Below are 17,675 nucleotides of genomic sequence, written 5' to 3' on the forward strand. Positions count from 1 at the left end.
ACAAGATAATTACTATATGCATTTTCTTAATTATATTAAAGCACTATTCATGACAGTAAATTAACATAAACCCTGTATTCTGTGCAGTCTATGGAATGATCTAGCAGCCACGGGGGGTGGGGGGGAACTATCCCTTTTAAATACCTCCACAATGTAGGGATGTGTCACAATCTGTAGCATGTAAATGTATTAATTTGTATCGTGTAGATAATCTTGCCAGGCTGGTGGGATTTGTTGCTGAATAAGAATCCAAAAAGCTGCTGGCCGGTGGTGGCGCATGCCTTTAGTCCCAGCACTTGGGAGGCAGAGGCAGGCGGATTTCTGAGTTCAAGGCCAGCCTGATCTACAGAGTGAGTTCCAGGTACAGCCAGGGCTACACAGAGAAACCCTGTCTCAGAAAAAAAAAAAAAAATCCAAAAAGCTTTTAACGTAAAAGAGAAAATTAAGTATTTAAATTAAAATTGATCTATGGACAGTGGTTCTGTTCTGTGTCTGTGCTCTAGGTTGGGAAAGCATCAGCCTGTTATTGTTCCTGACCTATGGACAGTGTTCTACTCGCTGTGCCTTAGGCGTTGGGATAGCATCAGCCTGTTTTTCCTGCTAACCTATGGACAGTGATTCTTCTGCTCTGGGCTTTAGGTCTTGGGATAGCATCTGGTTTTGCTGACGACCTCTGGACAGGGATTCTACTCTCTGTGGGCTCTAGGTGTTGGGATAGAGCCAGTCTGTTATTGATGCTGAGCCCCCCTTAAAAAAAAAAAAAAAAGAACTGCCCAAACTATGCCGATGTTATGAATATGTTGTGCTTTCCCAGCCTGACTTTTTGGTACTTTTTACCTTAGGACGTAGTCATTTTAAGTATTTATACATTATTATCTAAGGAGGAAGTGAAGAATCCCAAGTCATATGCAATAAAATATCAGGTATGACTGAGGTTAGTTTAGAAGCTTATGATTAAGGACGAATTTCAGTATTTTTTTGAAGGTGTTTTGAAGCTCTCACAACAAACTCTGTTCAAGAACAAGGTTGATAACATAAGCTTAAACCCTGCCTTGCATATAAATGTATTGCAAGCTTTGAGCTTATCCTCAACCGGTGAAATCAGTTACCTTATTTCTATATGAGGTCTTGTGTAGTTTCCCAATTACAAAGAGAAATAGCCATATATAAGTGGGTCCAAGCATGGGTTTAGAAAAGCAAAGAGAAAGAAGAAGTGGTTCACTGGCTCTGAAACCCTGTTTAACATTTCTGGATCAAACCAGTACCAAATTCCCAGGACATAGTAGGGAGTCCAGCAGACGACGAAGGAGGTGGCAAATGCAACTGTCATCTTTAGAGTTCTCAGCCGAGCTCTTGGGATATTATTCTTGGACTGATTCAGCTGCAGTTCTGTTAAATAGAGACAAAGAATAAGTGTTTAGTCAGCTTTCTCATCAAGCTGAAATGATAAAAAAAAAAAAAAGGAAGAAAAATTCATTAATTCTACCTATCAATTGTAAGAAAAATAATTCCAATATTAATGATTTACTTAAAAATATTTCTACCTTAACCCAACCAGGAGTGGTACCAGGGAAGCAAAGGCATGAGGCTAGTCTGGGCTATGTAATAAAACTGTCTCAGCAAAAAATATATATATATAATTTTAGACTAAGTTTTCCCCTAGGAAAAATTGAAGACTAGTTTTAAAATTTTAATTAAACCAAGGAAGATTTGAAAAATGTAGGGATTCGTACAATTAAAATATGAAGTTGGTTGCTATATTCTAGACGTCCGGTCTTTGGTATATTATTCCAGTAGGAGTATATTTTCAGTACTTATTATGAGTTTTAATAGAATAATTATCCATAGCCAGGCGGTGGTGGCACACGCCTTTAATCCCAGCACTTGGGAGGCAGAGGCAGGCGGATTTCTGAGTTCGAGGCCAGCCTGGTCTACAGAGTGAGTTCCAGGACAGCCAGGACTACACACAGAGAAACCCTGTCTCAAAACAAAACAAAACAAAACAAAACAAACAAACAAAAGAATAATTATCTATTAATTTGCATATATTAATTATACATAACAGTGATTTCGATATGATGTCTGTGTGTGTGAGTGTGTATGTGTGTGTGAGTGTGTGTGAGTGTGTATGTGTGTGTGTATGTGTGTGTGTGTGTGTGTGTGTATGTGTGTGTGTGTGTGTATGTGAGTGTGTGTGAGTGTGTGTGAGTGTGTGTGGTATTTAAATAATATTCATGCTCTCCTCTGTAGCTCTCTTGTTCCTTTCCCTCTCTTACCTCTTCCTCCTGGTCAGTCCTTTTTCTACTTTCCTGCCTTTCTCTCCCCCTCCCCTTTTTGAATGACTTTCTGACTACTAGGGGTGGGGGTAGCATGCAGGTGGGGCTTCCTGGAGATCCTTGCTGACAAGGGCCTGCAGAGGTGATAAGGAGTCAACCAAGGAGTGGGAGTTGAGCCAGGCTCCATGGTCAGGTGAATCTTGCAGTTTTGACAGACTAGTCACCAGGTGCTTCTTTATTTATACAACTGTTACTGAACAAAGACAGACTAATGATTATCCGAGTGGTTCATGTTATGTGTTTGGGTTTTTGGGTTTTTTTTTTTTTTTTTTTTTTTTTTGGTTTCTTTTTCATTACATGTTCATGGTTACAAGTTCAGTCACAAACAGAATAGACTTTGTTCTTATTATTAACCCTAGAACTCTGATTTAAAGAATCTAAGCCATGCCTCCACCAAAGCCAACGCACTTATAAGACAGCCTGCTCTTAGGCTGAGAAGCATTGGTAGTTTTAAAGTCCTCCAGGCAAACAGAAAATATCTAAACTGATCTTTTTATGAACAGCAAATACTACTACCTAACTCCTTTTACCATATGCTTCACCATCTATGCTATAAAGTCAGAAACGTTTATTCTTGCTGATCTATCTTATTTACTGAGTTCTTTTCTTCCAGGGTTGTACCCTATATGAACCCTGTCTTTAAACTACATTTTAGAAAGCTCTTAGCCAATAATCAAAAAAGGCCTTGAATCTGTAACCTTTTCTCCTGGCCAGTCAGAGTTGGCCAGTTGTCCCTGTTAAGCCTGCAACAATTATACAGTCTGAGTTTGCTCAGGGGCGAATACCTCAAGAAGGATCCCGCAGTAATGGCGTCATCCAGCTTTGTGCTTATCTGTGCTTAATGATCTCCAGGGCATAAGGAAGACTTCCAAAGAGTGGCCAGATAAAGTCAGTTTTAGGATTTTTCTCAAAAAGACCCAGACATAATTTTCTCAGGAAAAGACATAAAACAAATCATAATGCAGAAAGTCCCCAAGAGTGCAACATGAAGAGACCAAAACCCACAAGTCAGAGATAGAGAGCAAATGCAGTCTCTGGCTCAGCTTTGCTGGAACTGTGACAAGCATCTGTGCTGGTTCCATGACTCCAGTGGATATGGCTGTGCCAAAAGACCTGATGAATGTTGTTGTCTTAGTTAGGGTTTCCATCGCTGCAACAAAATACCATGACCAGAAATGAAGTTGAGGAAGAAAGGGTTCATTCGGCTTATATTTTCACATTGGTATTCTTCACCAAAGGAAGTCAGGACAGGAACTTAAGTAGTACAGGAACCTGGAGGCAGGAGTTGATGCATGGATCGGTGCTGCTTACAGACCTGCTTTCTGTGGTTTTCTTATAGAACCCAGGGCCACCAGCCCAGGGGTGGCACCACCCACAATGGGCTGGACCCTCCGCCACTGATCACTAATTGAGAAAATGCCTTACACCTGGATCTCATGAAGGCATTTCCTCAACTGAGGCTCCTTTCTCTCTGATGACTCTAGCTTGTATCAAGTTGACACAAAACCAGCCAGTACAATTGCTTGTAGGAGCAGCAGCACCTTAAGAAGTGGCTACGCCACAGTCGAAAATGTCTCTCCCTCCTCCCCCCACCCCCTTTTACTGCTCTCAAATCTTCAAGGACAAGTCGGGAGTTCTGAGCCCTTATATGACCTTTATCCCAAGGTCAAAAATGAGAACATGAGATCTCAGTAAGAGATCTTATCTATATATTGAATATATAGTAAAAATATTATCTCAAAGGGTGATTGTGAATTATTAAATGACCTAACATTGACCTGTTTGCCACGTAAGCTAAAGCACGACCCCTCTGTGCAAGTGTTAGACATTGAGTCTCAGATCTAAGGAATACGTACTGCGTGGGTCTTGATGAAGGACTCGCGTGAGGGCGAAGATGATTTTGGCATTGCAGATTAGCATGATGAAGAGGGGGATGATGAAGAGGCAGCCGAAAGTGAAAAAGTTGTAGAAGGCTTGATGCCACCACTGCGGAAAGCTGCAGTGGGTCACACATTGCGAGAAAACTGAGGGCCCAGAGCCGTCTGCTAAGTAGATCATTCTGAAGATATACAACTGTGAAAAAAAAAAAAAAAGAGAGAAAGAAAAAGTTATGTATTTTTGCCCGAAAGTGTCGAAAGTGTTTCTTCCTTCTTTCTTCTGACTTTCAAACATAAAGCGGTTTCTGAATTCCTTGGCACTGCATTCTGACCGTTGTATTGAAATTTGTAAGGGAGATTTCCTTGAACTGTGTTTGTCTTCATTTGGTCGACCCTGTAGGATTTTGTAATTGGTGGAATTATTTCAGCCTTGAAGAATAATCACCCGAGGACTTAAACCTGGCTTGCAGTTTCAACTCCCCTGTGGTTATGCTGAGAAGCCTTTTTGAAAGTGATTTTGTTCATTTCATATCCACAGTGTTTAAAACTCAGTCTTTTAGAATATATCACTAAAAATACATATTAAATTTGTTTTAGAGATTGAAAGGCCTAATAAAATGCTGTACTTTTAAATTTTAATTAATTAATTAATTTTTGATTTTTCAAGACAGGGTTTCTCTGTGTAACAGAGCCCTGGCTGTCCTGGTTTGGTTTTGCTTTGTAGACCAGGCTGGCCTCAGACTCACAGAGGCCCATCTGCCTCTGCTCCTGAGGACTGGGATCAAAGGCATATACTACCACATTTGGCCCACGTGTTATACATTTTAGAATGGTCAAAGCATGTGGATGCCCTCAGGGCTTCTATTCTGATAATATTGACTGGAAGGGAGATCCGGGCAGTGGCATTTGGAGAGAGGTCTGGTGGAGGGTACCCCCCACTCTTGTTTCTTATATCTTGAAAAGTTAATATAAAACCTAGGCACAAGACTTCAATATAAAGCTTCAATTGTAAAAACAAAAACTTTTAGCTGGCTGACAGCCATGGGATCATGAGTGTCACCTTGGACAGTCTCAGAAAGAAGTTAGCTCTGAGACAACCAAGAGAACTAAAATTGTATCTTGGTAGCGGCATCTCTTGGGATTAGAAAGCTCCTTTGTGTTTAAACATCCTTGAGGATGCCGATAGGTCTGTATCAAAAACAGAGGAGCCTGGGAAGTTTCCCACACACTCCCATAAAAAAAGAGCTTGCATCCTCAAAAGACCTCAACTCCCTTGTATGACCTTTCACTTTATCTACCCTACACCATTTTCTAGAGGGTCATGGGGAGAAATACCCCAAAAGAGAGATATGTTTCTTCGTGGCTTGGGAGGGAAGAGAGGTCACTTTAGCCACAAATATGCTACCCACCCCGTATTCATAAAGCTTCATTAAAGTTCACAGGCACAGGACTCACTGTGCAGCTAACTCCTTTGAGAGAGCTCTCTGTAATTCCTTTGGAGTGCTTGCTTTCTTTTCTTTTCCAAATCAATGTTTGCTTACACATTCAGAGTCTTTTGACTGCATCCTTTCTTCCATGAAGAAAGGAATGAAGAGAAAACCCCTTCCTCCCCTAGCCCCCCACAATAACATGTCAATAAGTTACATAAGAAATGGTATTTTCACTAATGAGACCAGCAACAATGTAAAAGTGCAGCCCTTCATTTTCGGCAAGACGCTGTGGAAAGCAACACCTCTACGTGTTGCAGATGGGAATGCAAATTGGTACAACCGTAATGGAATATGTTAAATAACCATCTGACAGTAACTGACAGTTACAAATGCAATGCGTAATTTTGGTTGTCAGCTTGACTGGATTGGGAGACGCCTAGAAAGCTGGTAAAGCACATTTCTGTGTATGTCTGTGAAGGCGCATCCCAGAGATGATTAGCACGTGGCTTGGCCAGCCAAGGGAGGACGATGCATCGCCTAACGGTTCAAGGCCCACACAGAGCCAAGCGTGAAAAGAGGGACACTTGGGCCTTCATCCCTTCACAGTTCCAGACCACTTGAACGTTCTTGCGGCTGTCATTGCCTCAGATAGCAGGCTCCTGTCTGCTCGGCGGCGTTTGGAATTGCCTCTATAGTGGCAACTATCCACCTAGCTTCTCCTCCCACCCCCCTCCAGCCTCAAACTGGCACTGTATAATTGGTCTCTGTTGCTTTGGATCTTCCAGTTCCCAGCTTTCCCAGGCTTCTGTCTGCAGATCAAGGTCTTGGGATTGCCCAGCCTCTGATCAGGTAAGCCTGTGGGCAGTACAGAGGTCCTCGTGCTCACAGATAAGCACCAGGGGGAGGGGGGAGGAATGTTAGACACACAGGGCTGTCCATTCAAGTGGAAAAAATACAGCCTATTTTCCACCCAGAATAGCCTGGTGCCTTTGCACTTCCTGTGTGGTTGGGACCACACCAAATCCCCCTCCAGACCCTCATCATCAGCTTGCCAATTTATAGAATACATCCTTATAGAAAACGTCACATGTCAATCTGTAGGACCCATCTTTATGAAACATCTCACATATACTTTACAAAGACTTTTGATGTGATCATTGTGTACATGGGATTGAGTCAATTATCACCAGGAAAATTTTCATCAAGTTCTACTGTGCTTAAATATCCCTAAATAAACCAGTTTGGGGTCGGACTTCTACAGTTTGAACCAACACCAGGTACTGAGTTGTGGTGAACTGAACTACTCTCTTACCTCTGGTGGATCACTGCTCTTTGGCTATAGTGGTCCAAGAGAGCCCCACATAAGCCAGTCTAATGAATTTCCCCTTAGAGTTCTATATACATTCTATTGATTCTATTCCTCTGGATAATTCTAAGACAGCATTTATTCATCACCAGTCTTATACCCAGAGATTTACTTTGAACATACATCTGTAAACCCATTATATGGAAATAACTGTGCAGGAGATGCACCACTGATGATGCATTAGTTGTAACCAAAAAGTGTCAGGATAATCTACATGACATTTTACAGAACAGTGGCTGAATGAATTTTGGGAGATTATACAATTATACACACTAAGTCGATAAGAGCCTGTTTGTGAATGTGTCTATGTATTTATGTGTTTATATTTATTTCAGTTTTGCCCTTGAGGGCAGGTTGACGCTTGGTTTCCTTTACCAAAAGAATCCACCGCTCGCTGGAGTATATGGTCCCAAGGCTGAGGCAGGCAAAATACAGTTGATCGTGCCAGAGTTTAGAACTGTTTAGAGAAGAGCTGAGTTTGAAAGAGAGACTAAAATCCATTTGGATAAATCCAAGACAGCTTAATAATCAAACGACAAGAAAGAAACTAATCAAAAGTAAAGATTAAAGCAGGATTTGGTAGCACAGTCCTTTAATTTCAGCATTTGAGAGGTAGATGCAAGCAGACCTCAGAATTCATAACTTCCAGGCCTGCATAGCAAGTTCCAAGCCAGACACAGCTACATAGCAAGACTCTGTTTAAAAACAAAAACAAAAAGTAGTGATAAACTATCAAACAAAGCAAGAATTCGTGAATCCACATGGATGTAAATTATGCAAGAACAAAACTGGGCATAAATAGAAGTTTTTCTTTAATACAGAATGTGAATTAATAAAATAAAGGGAATAAATAAAATGGAATTGTTTGTTAATCTCTATAATACTGACTTCAGCAAAAATCATCTATAGTTGCCAAAAACAGTCAGTGAAATTTTGAGAACAGGACATTGAAAACATACCAAAGCATCACCTCTTAGACACTTATTCATCATAAAGAGTGAGACTTTATAATGGAGAAATAATCAAGTAATTAACGTTATAGATAACGGGACAGGTTGACATTAATTGTCTCCTTGGACAGTACAGTGAGATGAGACCAGCATTGCATCTTCAGTGTGCTTACTTAAACGATAGTTCTGGGAGAACCTGACGTATTCACAAGCATCACTCTTAAAAACAGGGAAGGAGACAGGAGCAGTTCCAGGGAAAGAGACTTCTGTGACAGCACAGGACTCACCATATAACCTTGGGTTTTCTTTTGTTAAAAGAGAAGAAATTGGGGAAAGATCTGGAAGGATTAGGGGAGGGGAAAACATGATCAAAAGACATTATTTAAAAGTTGTTTAAGTAAAATTTTTTTTTAAAGAGTAGAAAACAAACTAGGATGACCGATGAAATTTTAATAGGGCATATAGATTAAATGATGATACCCCATAAGAGCTAATTTCCTAACTTAAAACATCTATTTTAGGGGTGCATGAAATTTCTTAAACACACAGTAAAGCCCAGAATGGTAAAGACATGCCATATCCCCAACTTTTAAACAACTCAAAACCATTTAAGACGGAAGACAGCTGTGCGGGATTGGATGAGAATGTCCCTCACGGGCTCATATATTTGCAAGTTTACTCCCTAGTAGATGAACTGTTTGGAAGAATTAGGAGATGTGGTCTTGTTGGAGGAAGTGTGTTGTTGAGGGTGAGCTTTGAGGTTTTAAAAGCCTTCTGCAGGCCCAGTCCTTCCCCAGATCTCTGCCTGCTGACTACAGGCCAGGATGTAAAGCTCCCAGCTCTTGTTCAGCAACATCCATGTGCTTTCTGCTACGATGATCATGCAGACTCGCTCTCTAAAGCTGCAGCGAGCCCCAACTCAGTGCCGTCTTTTTAAAGAGGTGCTTTGGTCACAGTGTCTTTTCACAGCAACAGGACAGAATAGCCCAGAAAATGCTAGTACTTGGTAATACCCATCATCCGAGAAATCCCCTTGGATACCCAAGGTAATTCAATAAATTGTCAAGTCCTTGCAACCTTGCTCTGATTGTAAAATCCTGTTTTAAAATGGTATCTTTAATTTAAACCCTTAAAGAGCACAATTTGAATACATTCATGAAAACTTTGTAAGTTATGTTCACAAATAAACTCCAGGGCTGGGGTATCGGCTTAGTACTCAACAGTGTCTAAGTTTTATTCCTAGCATCCAAGTCAGGTGGCTTACAACTTCCTGTAGCTGTAGCCTCAGGGGATCTTGTGCCCTCTTGTGGCCTCCATGAGTGAACCACAGACAAAACCAAGTCTCAGAAAGCAAAGCAAAGCAAAGCAAAGCAAAGCAAAGCAAAGCAAAGCAAAGCAAAGCAAAACAAAACAAAACAAAAAGTAAGTAAATTCTAATAGACATACGTTCTATTTTTCTGACCCACAAAGCACATTTTTTTAAAAAAAATGTTTGTCATTTTCATGAGTTTTTTGGAGAAACTTCATTCTACTGTGTAACATTATGCAGACACCAAGTAGAGAAGAAAAGCATTTAAAAATCTATAGCAAGGAAATTTGAACAAGTGCTTTTGATATTATCAAATGATGGCTAATATGCTATATTTTTTTTCTCCACTGAATAAGATATTGTAGTTTACTTAGCAGTTCGCCCTGGATTTCTTGACTTTGGGACGTTATAGAATAGGAGTGGAGAGTGCTTTAAAAAGGCTTCTGAAATATGTTTTTTTTCTTCGTAGAGTAGGAAAACAAGTTGTATCTTATATTTGTACTTATAACACTGAATTTTCCAATTTCAGATCTTTTGCCATGTAGAATGTAAAGTTTAAATTAAACCACTAGAGGGCAGCAAAGGATCAGACCTTCTTCCCCAAACCAGGAAATCCAAACAAGTCAGCTACTTTTATCCTAAGATCCAGGTCTACTTTCCCCTACCTTATAAGTGGAGTGTTGGTTATCTCATAGGTCTTTTCGCCTTGACTTTATTTAAGCTGTAGTTTTAAAGTAGAACAAACAGGCGTATATATCTTTCTCATTCTTCCTATCAGTACCTATTTGACCACAATCAAGGACAGTTTCCCTTCCTCACAAACAACTGAAGATACTTATTTCTTCTTTGAATACGATATTTTGTCCACATATGGGAATGTTTTAAGTAGGTAAAATGGACTTAATATTATAACCACAGTATGTAACAGACTAATTAGTTTTAAATCAGAATTTCAGGGACATATATGGGGATTCAAATATCACCCATCAATTCATTCGTTTTAGCCTTGGTTTGGTTTACTTTGTTTTCTGCGCTGTGCTCAGCCTAGTGACTGATACAGAGACCCACGTTGCTCTCCGTGTTGCTCTCTGCGTTGCTCTCCGCGGTTCCTCTGTCCTTGGGTTCTGTCTTCAGTTTCTGTTTATTGTTTCTACCTTATCCGTGACTCACGGTCTTATCAGTGTTGGTTTCATTTTGCTATAATCCAGAACATCTTGTTTCTCTTTTTTGGAAGCAATTGAAGATATGTATTTGTTCTTAGAATATGACATTCTATCTGCAGTTTACCAAACCAACCACACAGCCTAAATTTCCCTAAATGTGAGTTTAGTTTTTTTTAACCTCAGTTTCTCAGTTATAAAGTAGAGATCATAACAGACTCCTCCTCACACTGATGTCATGACACTTGAATTTTCCATGCAAAACCCCTGCTTATGGAGCTAACACCAGCTGGAGCCCAGTCATCATTAGTATAAACATTTGAAGCACACTTTTCTTTGTACCCATAAGTAATAGTCATACATCAATAACTACACACCGTATACGTTTCAGCTCCCATACACTTGCTACTTTAAATTTCCCTCCCTTTGGGCTAGACTTGCCTACTGTGCTGGGGCGTAGTAATGAAAAGCTCTGGTTCTAAGTGGCCCATGGACGCTAGTGGGCACCATTCACGGATCTCTCCCTGGCCATTATGATATCAAGTCCGGTGCTAGTCCTCATTGTGTGCTTATTGTCCACACAGTGGATATTAAATGGGGGAGTAACCAGTGCAGAGTCATGAGCTACAAATGGAATTCTATTTTTGGCTTGGCTTTGGATAGAGGCAGGCCCAAGCTGGTTTAGAATAAACAGTATTACCAAGGGCGACCTTCAACCTCTTACGTTTCTGTCTCTGAGATTATAGGTGTGCCACCATGTCAGGTTTGGGTCTCTTCAAGCAGAATACAGGAAAGTCCCCGGGACAAACTGCCGTTTTGTCTAGATAACAAAGTGGACTATGGACATGCGGTGAGGCTTTCAGAGGGTCTTCACAGCCAAACTTGATACCCGAGATCTCTGGTTCTGAGTGCTAAGTCTTTTTTTTTTATTGGATATTCTATTTACATTTCAGATGCCACCCCTTTCCCCATCCCACCCCCCAAAAAAACCCTATCCCATGCCCCCTTTTCCTTTTTGCTTTTATATACTTTTTAAAAAATGTTAATCAAAGGCTTTATAAGTTTGGTAATGCTCAATCAGAAGTGTAACCCAATACCCAACCTAGATATATCAACTATCTTTGACTGGTGGACACATGTGAACATCTGCCTCCATGCCCCCCCCCCTTCTCTCTCTTTGTCTCTCTTATCACCAAGCTTCTCCTCTCCTTCTTCTCCTCTCCTTACTCCTTCTCTTCCTCTCAGTACTCCTCCCACCTTAGCTCCTCCTACATATCACCCTTCCTGTTAAAATAAAACTTTTCTCTCAATATACAATTAGAGCATAATTATGTCAATTTGTACCAGTGAGGTACAAGATAGTCCTAATACCCAGTCCATCATTTTGTTGACTAACCAGAAACTCTGTCATCTCTTCTAACTAAAACACTTAGTTCTGAACCTGGCTTTTTCCTTGGCTTTAGAATAAATGTCAGCTGAAAACCATCCACTCAAATTTTTTCTCTCAAGGTAAATAGCCAGGATTGGCTATGAGGCTATAAGTTTTCAACCCCGTCAGAAATCCAGAATGGCTGAGTTAACTATAATTATGGGAAGCACAAAGCATAGCTTCTAAAACTTAGCCAATTTATAGAGACCGCTGAACACCTGGACAGTCCCTATACTATAAAACGTTGGAGCATCTGATCTTCAGCCTTCTGGCCCAGGATCATCTGACAGACTTTAGTGATGCAGAATTATTAAGGGCTGATTACTCTGTCTAGGCAGATATAATCAGTCGACTATTCTGCAAGCGTGTCCTTTTCTGGACAGTAATTTGTCTGTAGATGGAAAGAGGCAATTCTTGCCTAGTGGCTGTCTCACCACAACTGGAGTAACTCCAAAGATGCTCAATTTCTTCTTAGAATCCAAGACAGGAAGCTGTCAGGAGCAGACAGGTCTCTAATCAAAATGAACATTAATACAGAAATGTTTGTAAGGTCAATTCTGTGGACTTCTGACGTTTTGAAACCCAACTATCCATGTAAGGTAATCTGCACTGTTGTCTGTTAACTCCACTGAGTGCTAAGTCTTAACCAGAGTACACAGACTATTTTAATCCTGGTGCTTATTTGGCAATTTGTGGTTTGAAGGGTCAATAAAGTTTGGATATTATTCTTTGGGGGGTAGTAGGACCAGGAAGTCTGTTTGTCTCTTAGAAATGATAAGGTCACTGCACCCATGATACCCTTAACAACAGAGCTGCCTAAAAAAGGCCTGAAAAAAGATGGTATCAATAGACACATTAACTTGGAAGGGAGAGAGCTCATAGCTCCCACTCCTAGACAAAGAACCACAGGCAATTAACAACAACAGAGAAGGAGAATTAGTCTTTCCAAGGAGTGAGTTTCCTGTTTATATCCAGTATCAAGTAAGTGCTCATTCCTGAAATCACACACACACACACACACACACACACACACACACCACACACATGCATGCATGTACACACACTTATAGAAGAAGCACTAAATATATTAAGAAGTTGTATTTCCCCTTTATATGTCTATTTCTTTATTATATGAGCAAAAATTTTCATGCGCATGCCAATTTAATTTTTAATTCTTATCTCTTAATTATGTCTAATAGTAATTGGATTACTAGATATAGATAGGTAAATAGCCATCTGAACAAATGGAGTAGTGTAATTTATACTTTGCCTATAGAATTAATTGTATTATATATAATTTTCTAGTCATTAGACATACTCTGGGCATCTCATAATATTCATGGGCATAATTTCTTCATGTAAAAAATAAGAACAATATACACAATTTCTATTGTTGTTGGGAACATTCATGAAATAGTCCATAATACAGACATTTAGCACAATCCTGATGCATATTTTTGTGTTTATTATTTATCATCTTGTTATTATTGCTTCTACTGAGCCTAGCATGCGACGACAGTGCCTTAAGCAATGTTTAGTCTGTTGCTCATGGGAGGTAAGTATTTATTGAATTTAAGCTGGTTGTCAAGTTCAGAAGTGCATTTTACTTAGTAAATCAGCTCATGTGTCAAGGCAAGTCTCCGCGATTCTTCAAACCATGCTTCGTTGTTTCAAAAACTAAGGAGTGTCCCATGTTTCTCGCCTACAGGCTTGTGTCAACTACAGAATTTAAAAGCTGTTTTGGTAATACTCCACATGGACAAGATAAGCCAGGAGCACCGACTCTTCCTGTAAATTCTCTGCAACTCTGCACCCCTGTGGTCTTAGATGACTCTTATTGAGGAATGTGAGTTTGAATGATGTACAGCCACACCTAAGTTAGGAAATGCATGGTCATAAGAGCTCCTTCCAATGCTTGTCTGCTGATGTATCTCATCCTCTGTCTCCCTCCTTTTCCTTCCTTCTTCCCCTTCTAACTGATTTTCAAAATTGATAAGTTTAAGAATTGAGCTATCATATTCTGGTACAAAGAGCTTTCAGTGTGCAGCATGGCTTTCTGATCAGTGTCACCTTGAAAAAGTTTTCTAATTAGTATGAGTGAATTTTTGAAAAATGTGAATAATTCCTTTTCTATGTAATCATTGTCTTTAACTCTTTCCTAAAGAAAAAAAAAATTAATCCTCATTTTCTAGTTTTTTTTTCCTTGCTAACTTCAAAAACCTTGTTATGAAGAAAGAATAAGAAACAGACATGGATATTAGCATAATCATTAAAATTAAAGAGTTATAGCGGGTTGTTTTAAATATACTATGACATTCTTAACATGGCTTGTGCATTTACATATTTGTTTGTTTTGAGCCATCTAGTCACGGTTTTTGTTTTCTATTCTGCTACCGAAGCCTCCTAGATCTCCTAGATGTTGGTACTAAAAGGACATATTACCACACCAGGCTTAAGTAATATTCTCAAAGTTACACAGCGAAAGAGTATGGCTAGCAGGTGCTGAGTCTGAGTCTGAACCCCATCATGACAAAAACTGGATTCGGTGTTACACACAGGAAACCGAGTCAGGAGTTCATAAGTTCAAGGTCATCTTCTGCTACATAGCTAATCTGAGGCCATCCTAGGCTAAGCAAGACAAGCAGGAGAGGGCTTTTAGGAACTGTTAGCGGAGTGTTTGATTCCTCTGATATCGTCCTACCATCGTTTAACTAGGTCAGTGATAGATGACTCAACATTTTTCTTCTTTTTCTACTCTGAACCTACATATATTTTGTTAAAATATTTTGTTTTAAAAAGTTACTTTAGATTGAAATTATAATTGTTCTAATCCCCCATCTAATTTTTATAAAATATGATGTATCAATTATTAAAATATCACATTATATCATATAGATAAGCACAATTATTAGTTAACAATTAAAAACATTTAAATGCTACATTTATTCATTAAACTGAACCCATGAAAGCTATCAGGCTTCCTGCCTTCTACAATTAAAGTTTTTTATTTATAGACCCAAATATCTTAGTTTATATCTTTTAAAATTAATTAATTACATTTCATTCACCAGTATTGGATTTAAGGTTTTCAGGCAAGGGCTGTGCCATGGAGCTACATTTCGAGCTGAATAGTTGTTTCCATATAACCTGGCTGGCCTTAAACTTTTGATTGTTCCGTCTCTGCATTCAAAGGGTGGAGTAAGGAGTACGTATCTCTACACCTAGCATTATTCTGACATCAATAGCATAAGATACTACAAATTGTACATACTACTCATTTTTAAATTTGTATTCTACTATCTTATTAGATACTATAAACATTTATTTAATTTAGTACAAGTGTATATACTTCTACATGACAAACACAATCATTGTTTTATGACAAATGCATGGTACATTTTTAGCTCAAAGAAAAAGGGGAAACTACCAATCCAGTTTCTCACTGATCATAGCTTTCAACCTCTTTTTCCAATCAAACAAGTTTGCTGTGAAAACCAGTCCTACCCCTTATTCTTCTTGGAAAACTATGTAAGAGCCTTCCTTTACTTTCTATCCTTCTAAATATGTCATAATCATTTCATATTAAACATAAACTCTTTTGTCCTCTTATCCTTGTATATTTTTGAGATTTTTCAAATCTAGTTATACCAGTTTTACATACTTTTTTTTTCTACAAAAAAGAATGACATCCCACCTTCATCCCAGTTTGTATTTTATTTTCTTTGAGAAAACTAACCAACTAACCAATAAGCATTGCTCATACATTAAGGAAAAAAAAATCAGAACATACAGGAATACGAACATTAGCTAAATAACCTCATTTCAAGGGACTTGTCTGTGAAACCCATTCTTAGTATGTGTTGCCCATTACTAGTCATTGTACTTGTTTCCAGAGAAATAAAAGCGATTCCGGTGTCCCCATTTCTTCTGTAATTTGACACGTATTCATTAGATACCCATGCTCTAAATTCAATGAGGAAACATTGACTTGGCGCTTTACAATACTTAGTGAGTTCTGCATAGAATGTTTGCTTGTTAGACACGTGGGCAGTTTAGAATCTTTAGACAGATTTCCATTATTTTTTTTCAGGCAAGCCTTTGCTGGATTTTAGAGAACGCTTACTTGTTCTGACATCTTATACCCTGGTTTTCCACACAGAGCATTACAAAACGTAAAGACAACTTATCTGTCTGTCAATGATGGGCTCTTTATTAGTTGCAAGAATGGTCATGTTTCCTTCAGTGATCTAATTTTTCAAAAGTCAGGTTCTGCAGAGCAATTAGCCAAGAGCAAACATAATAATCAAGATAATTCTTTCTCAGTTGCAGTGACAGAGTTCTTAGTTGGTACCTAATAAATCTTGAGTAAGAAAAGTTTAAGTATTTTTCATCTATGTAAGTGTCATAGCTCTTAAGCATTCTCACCATTTACCCCTAAATCCATTTCAACCAGAGCAATCAGAAAAACAGAAAAAGCGGAGCACAAAGGAAGCACACCTGTGACCCCTCTTAGGGGAGGCCGAAGCTGTTGGCTTTTAGTTTGACAACAGTCTTGGGAACAGAACAAGACACTATTTCAAGCCTTCCTAAGAGGAAAAACAAGAAAGAAGGAGGTGAAGAGGATGTAGTTAGTTGTGAGAAGACATTTTAGAGGACATCTTAATGCAGACAACACTTTAATAGATTATTCACCTAATCAATATGAAAGCAGGTGAAGTAGACATTTACCCCATTTTGTAAATAAATCAACAGAAACTCAGAAAGTTTAAAAAGTTTGCCCAAGAAAACAAAGTAGTCAGGGTTAAAGTCTACTCCCTGACTTTCAGAAACCAAGTTCTTAAAGGCCATACAGTAGGTGCTGCCTGAACTCTAGATTAGATAGGAAATCACCATGCTCACACAAGTTCAGGAGTAGTGGTTTACCTGTGGTCCTGCAAAGACAATGCTGAGAATCCAGGCTAGGCTGATCATAGACTGTTCAAGTTTGCTGTTGCTTTGTACAGCAAGGGGCTGAGTGATGGCCAGGGAGCGGTCCAGGCTAATCACCACCATCATGAAGGCTGGGGCATACATAGAGAAGAGCTTCAGATAGCTGAGAACTTTGCAAAGGAACTCCCCAGCATACCACTGAACAGTGATATTCCACATCCCATCCAGTGGCATGACAATCAGAGTCTCCAGCAGGTTGGCTAAGGTTAAATGCTTTAAAAGCACTTTCATCCGCGAGAGCTTTTTTCCTTTCTTCCTCTTCTGAGTCCACTTCTGCAGCTTCAGCAAGAAAGAAGCATTGAAGGCAGTAGACAGTAGGAAAAGGAAGAACGTCACTGTCACTCGGATCTTTCCAGATATAGTTAGAGTCGGGAGCTTGCCCTGTATCAGAGGGATGCTGTTGTTGATGGCTGAGCAGTGGTTTTGGTCCTGCTCAAGAGATGTATTGTTAGCCATATTTACCTAAGGATAGGCTTCAAGAGAAGTCTTGTTACTTCTGATATTTTATTGTAACTGAACACAAAGCGCTGCTGATGTCTGCCTTCCTTAGATGGAAACGTCACAGGTTTACATTTATGTCAAATTTACTTTCCCCAAGATGCTCTGGGACTTAATGTGAAAGTTCAAGGTAAACTTGTTTTGCGGTTTATAATCTAAAAGAGTGCTAACAGAAGATGCCAAGCACTCCTGAAGGCCAAGTGTAACTGTACCCTCTCAGCAGATGGCCCGTTTTTTTTCATGGTGTTTTATCGTGGGTGAGGAAGGACATTTGGAGTCTAATTCTGAAGTTAAAAGTGACTCATAGAATTATCCAATTAACTTTAATGAG

At 39.3% G+C, this 17,675-nt stretch overlaps 1 protein-coding gene across 2 annotated transcripts; it reads right to left on the reverse strand.

Annotated features, from left to right (window-relative positions):
- Positions 1 to 1,103: 1,103 nt before the first annotated feature.
- Gnrhr (gonadotropin releasing hormone receptor) lies at positions 1,104 to 17,317 on the reverse strand. 2 transcript variants are annotated; one of them, XM_034509344.2, is made up of 3 exons: positions 16,781 to 17,317; positions 4,193 to 4,409; positions 1,104 to 1,389 (listed from the first exon to the last, which is right to left on the reverse strand). In XM_034509344.2, the coding sequence occupies exons 1-3, from the start codon at positions 17,300 to 17,302 to the stop codon at positions 1,145 to 1,147; spliced, it is 984 nt and encodes a 327-aa protein (XP_034365235.1). In that variant the 5' UTR covers positions 17,303 to 17,317; the 3' UTR covers positions 1,104 to 1,144. The 2 variants fall into 2 exon arrangements, with proteins under 2 accessions (XP_034365235.1, XP_034365236.1); XM_034509345.2 differs by having other exon boundaries at positions 1,284 to 1,389; positions 4,193 to 4,285; positions 16,782 to 17,302.
- Positions 17,318 to 17,675: the final 358 nt, after the last annotated feature.

This window comes from Arvicanthis niloticus, chromosome 7, assembly GCF_011762505.2.
Source record: "Arvicanthis niloticus isolate mArvNil1 chromosome 7, mArvNil1.pat.X, whole genome shotgun sequence".
Lineage (NCBI taxonomy): Eukaryota > Metazoa > Chordata > Mammalia > Rodentia > Muridae > Arvicanthis > Arvicanthis niloticus.

Bases quoted from the DNA above. Each gene is read 5' to 3' on its own strand.
- Gnrhr (XM_034509344.2), bottom strand. From the start codon at position 17,302: ATGGCTAACAATACATCTCTTGAGCAGGACCAAAACCACTGCTCAGCC. The intron at 4,410-16,780 runs GTAAACCACTAC...TTTTTTTCACAG, and splicing joins TTGTCTTTGCAGGACCACAG to TTGTATATCTTCAGAATGAT. The intron at 1,390-4,192 runs GTACGTATTCCT...TCTATTTAACAG, and splicing joins CCTTCATCAAGACCCACGCA to AACTGCAGCTGAATCAGTCC.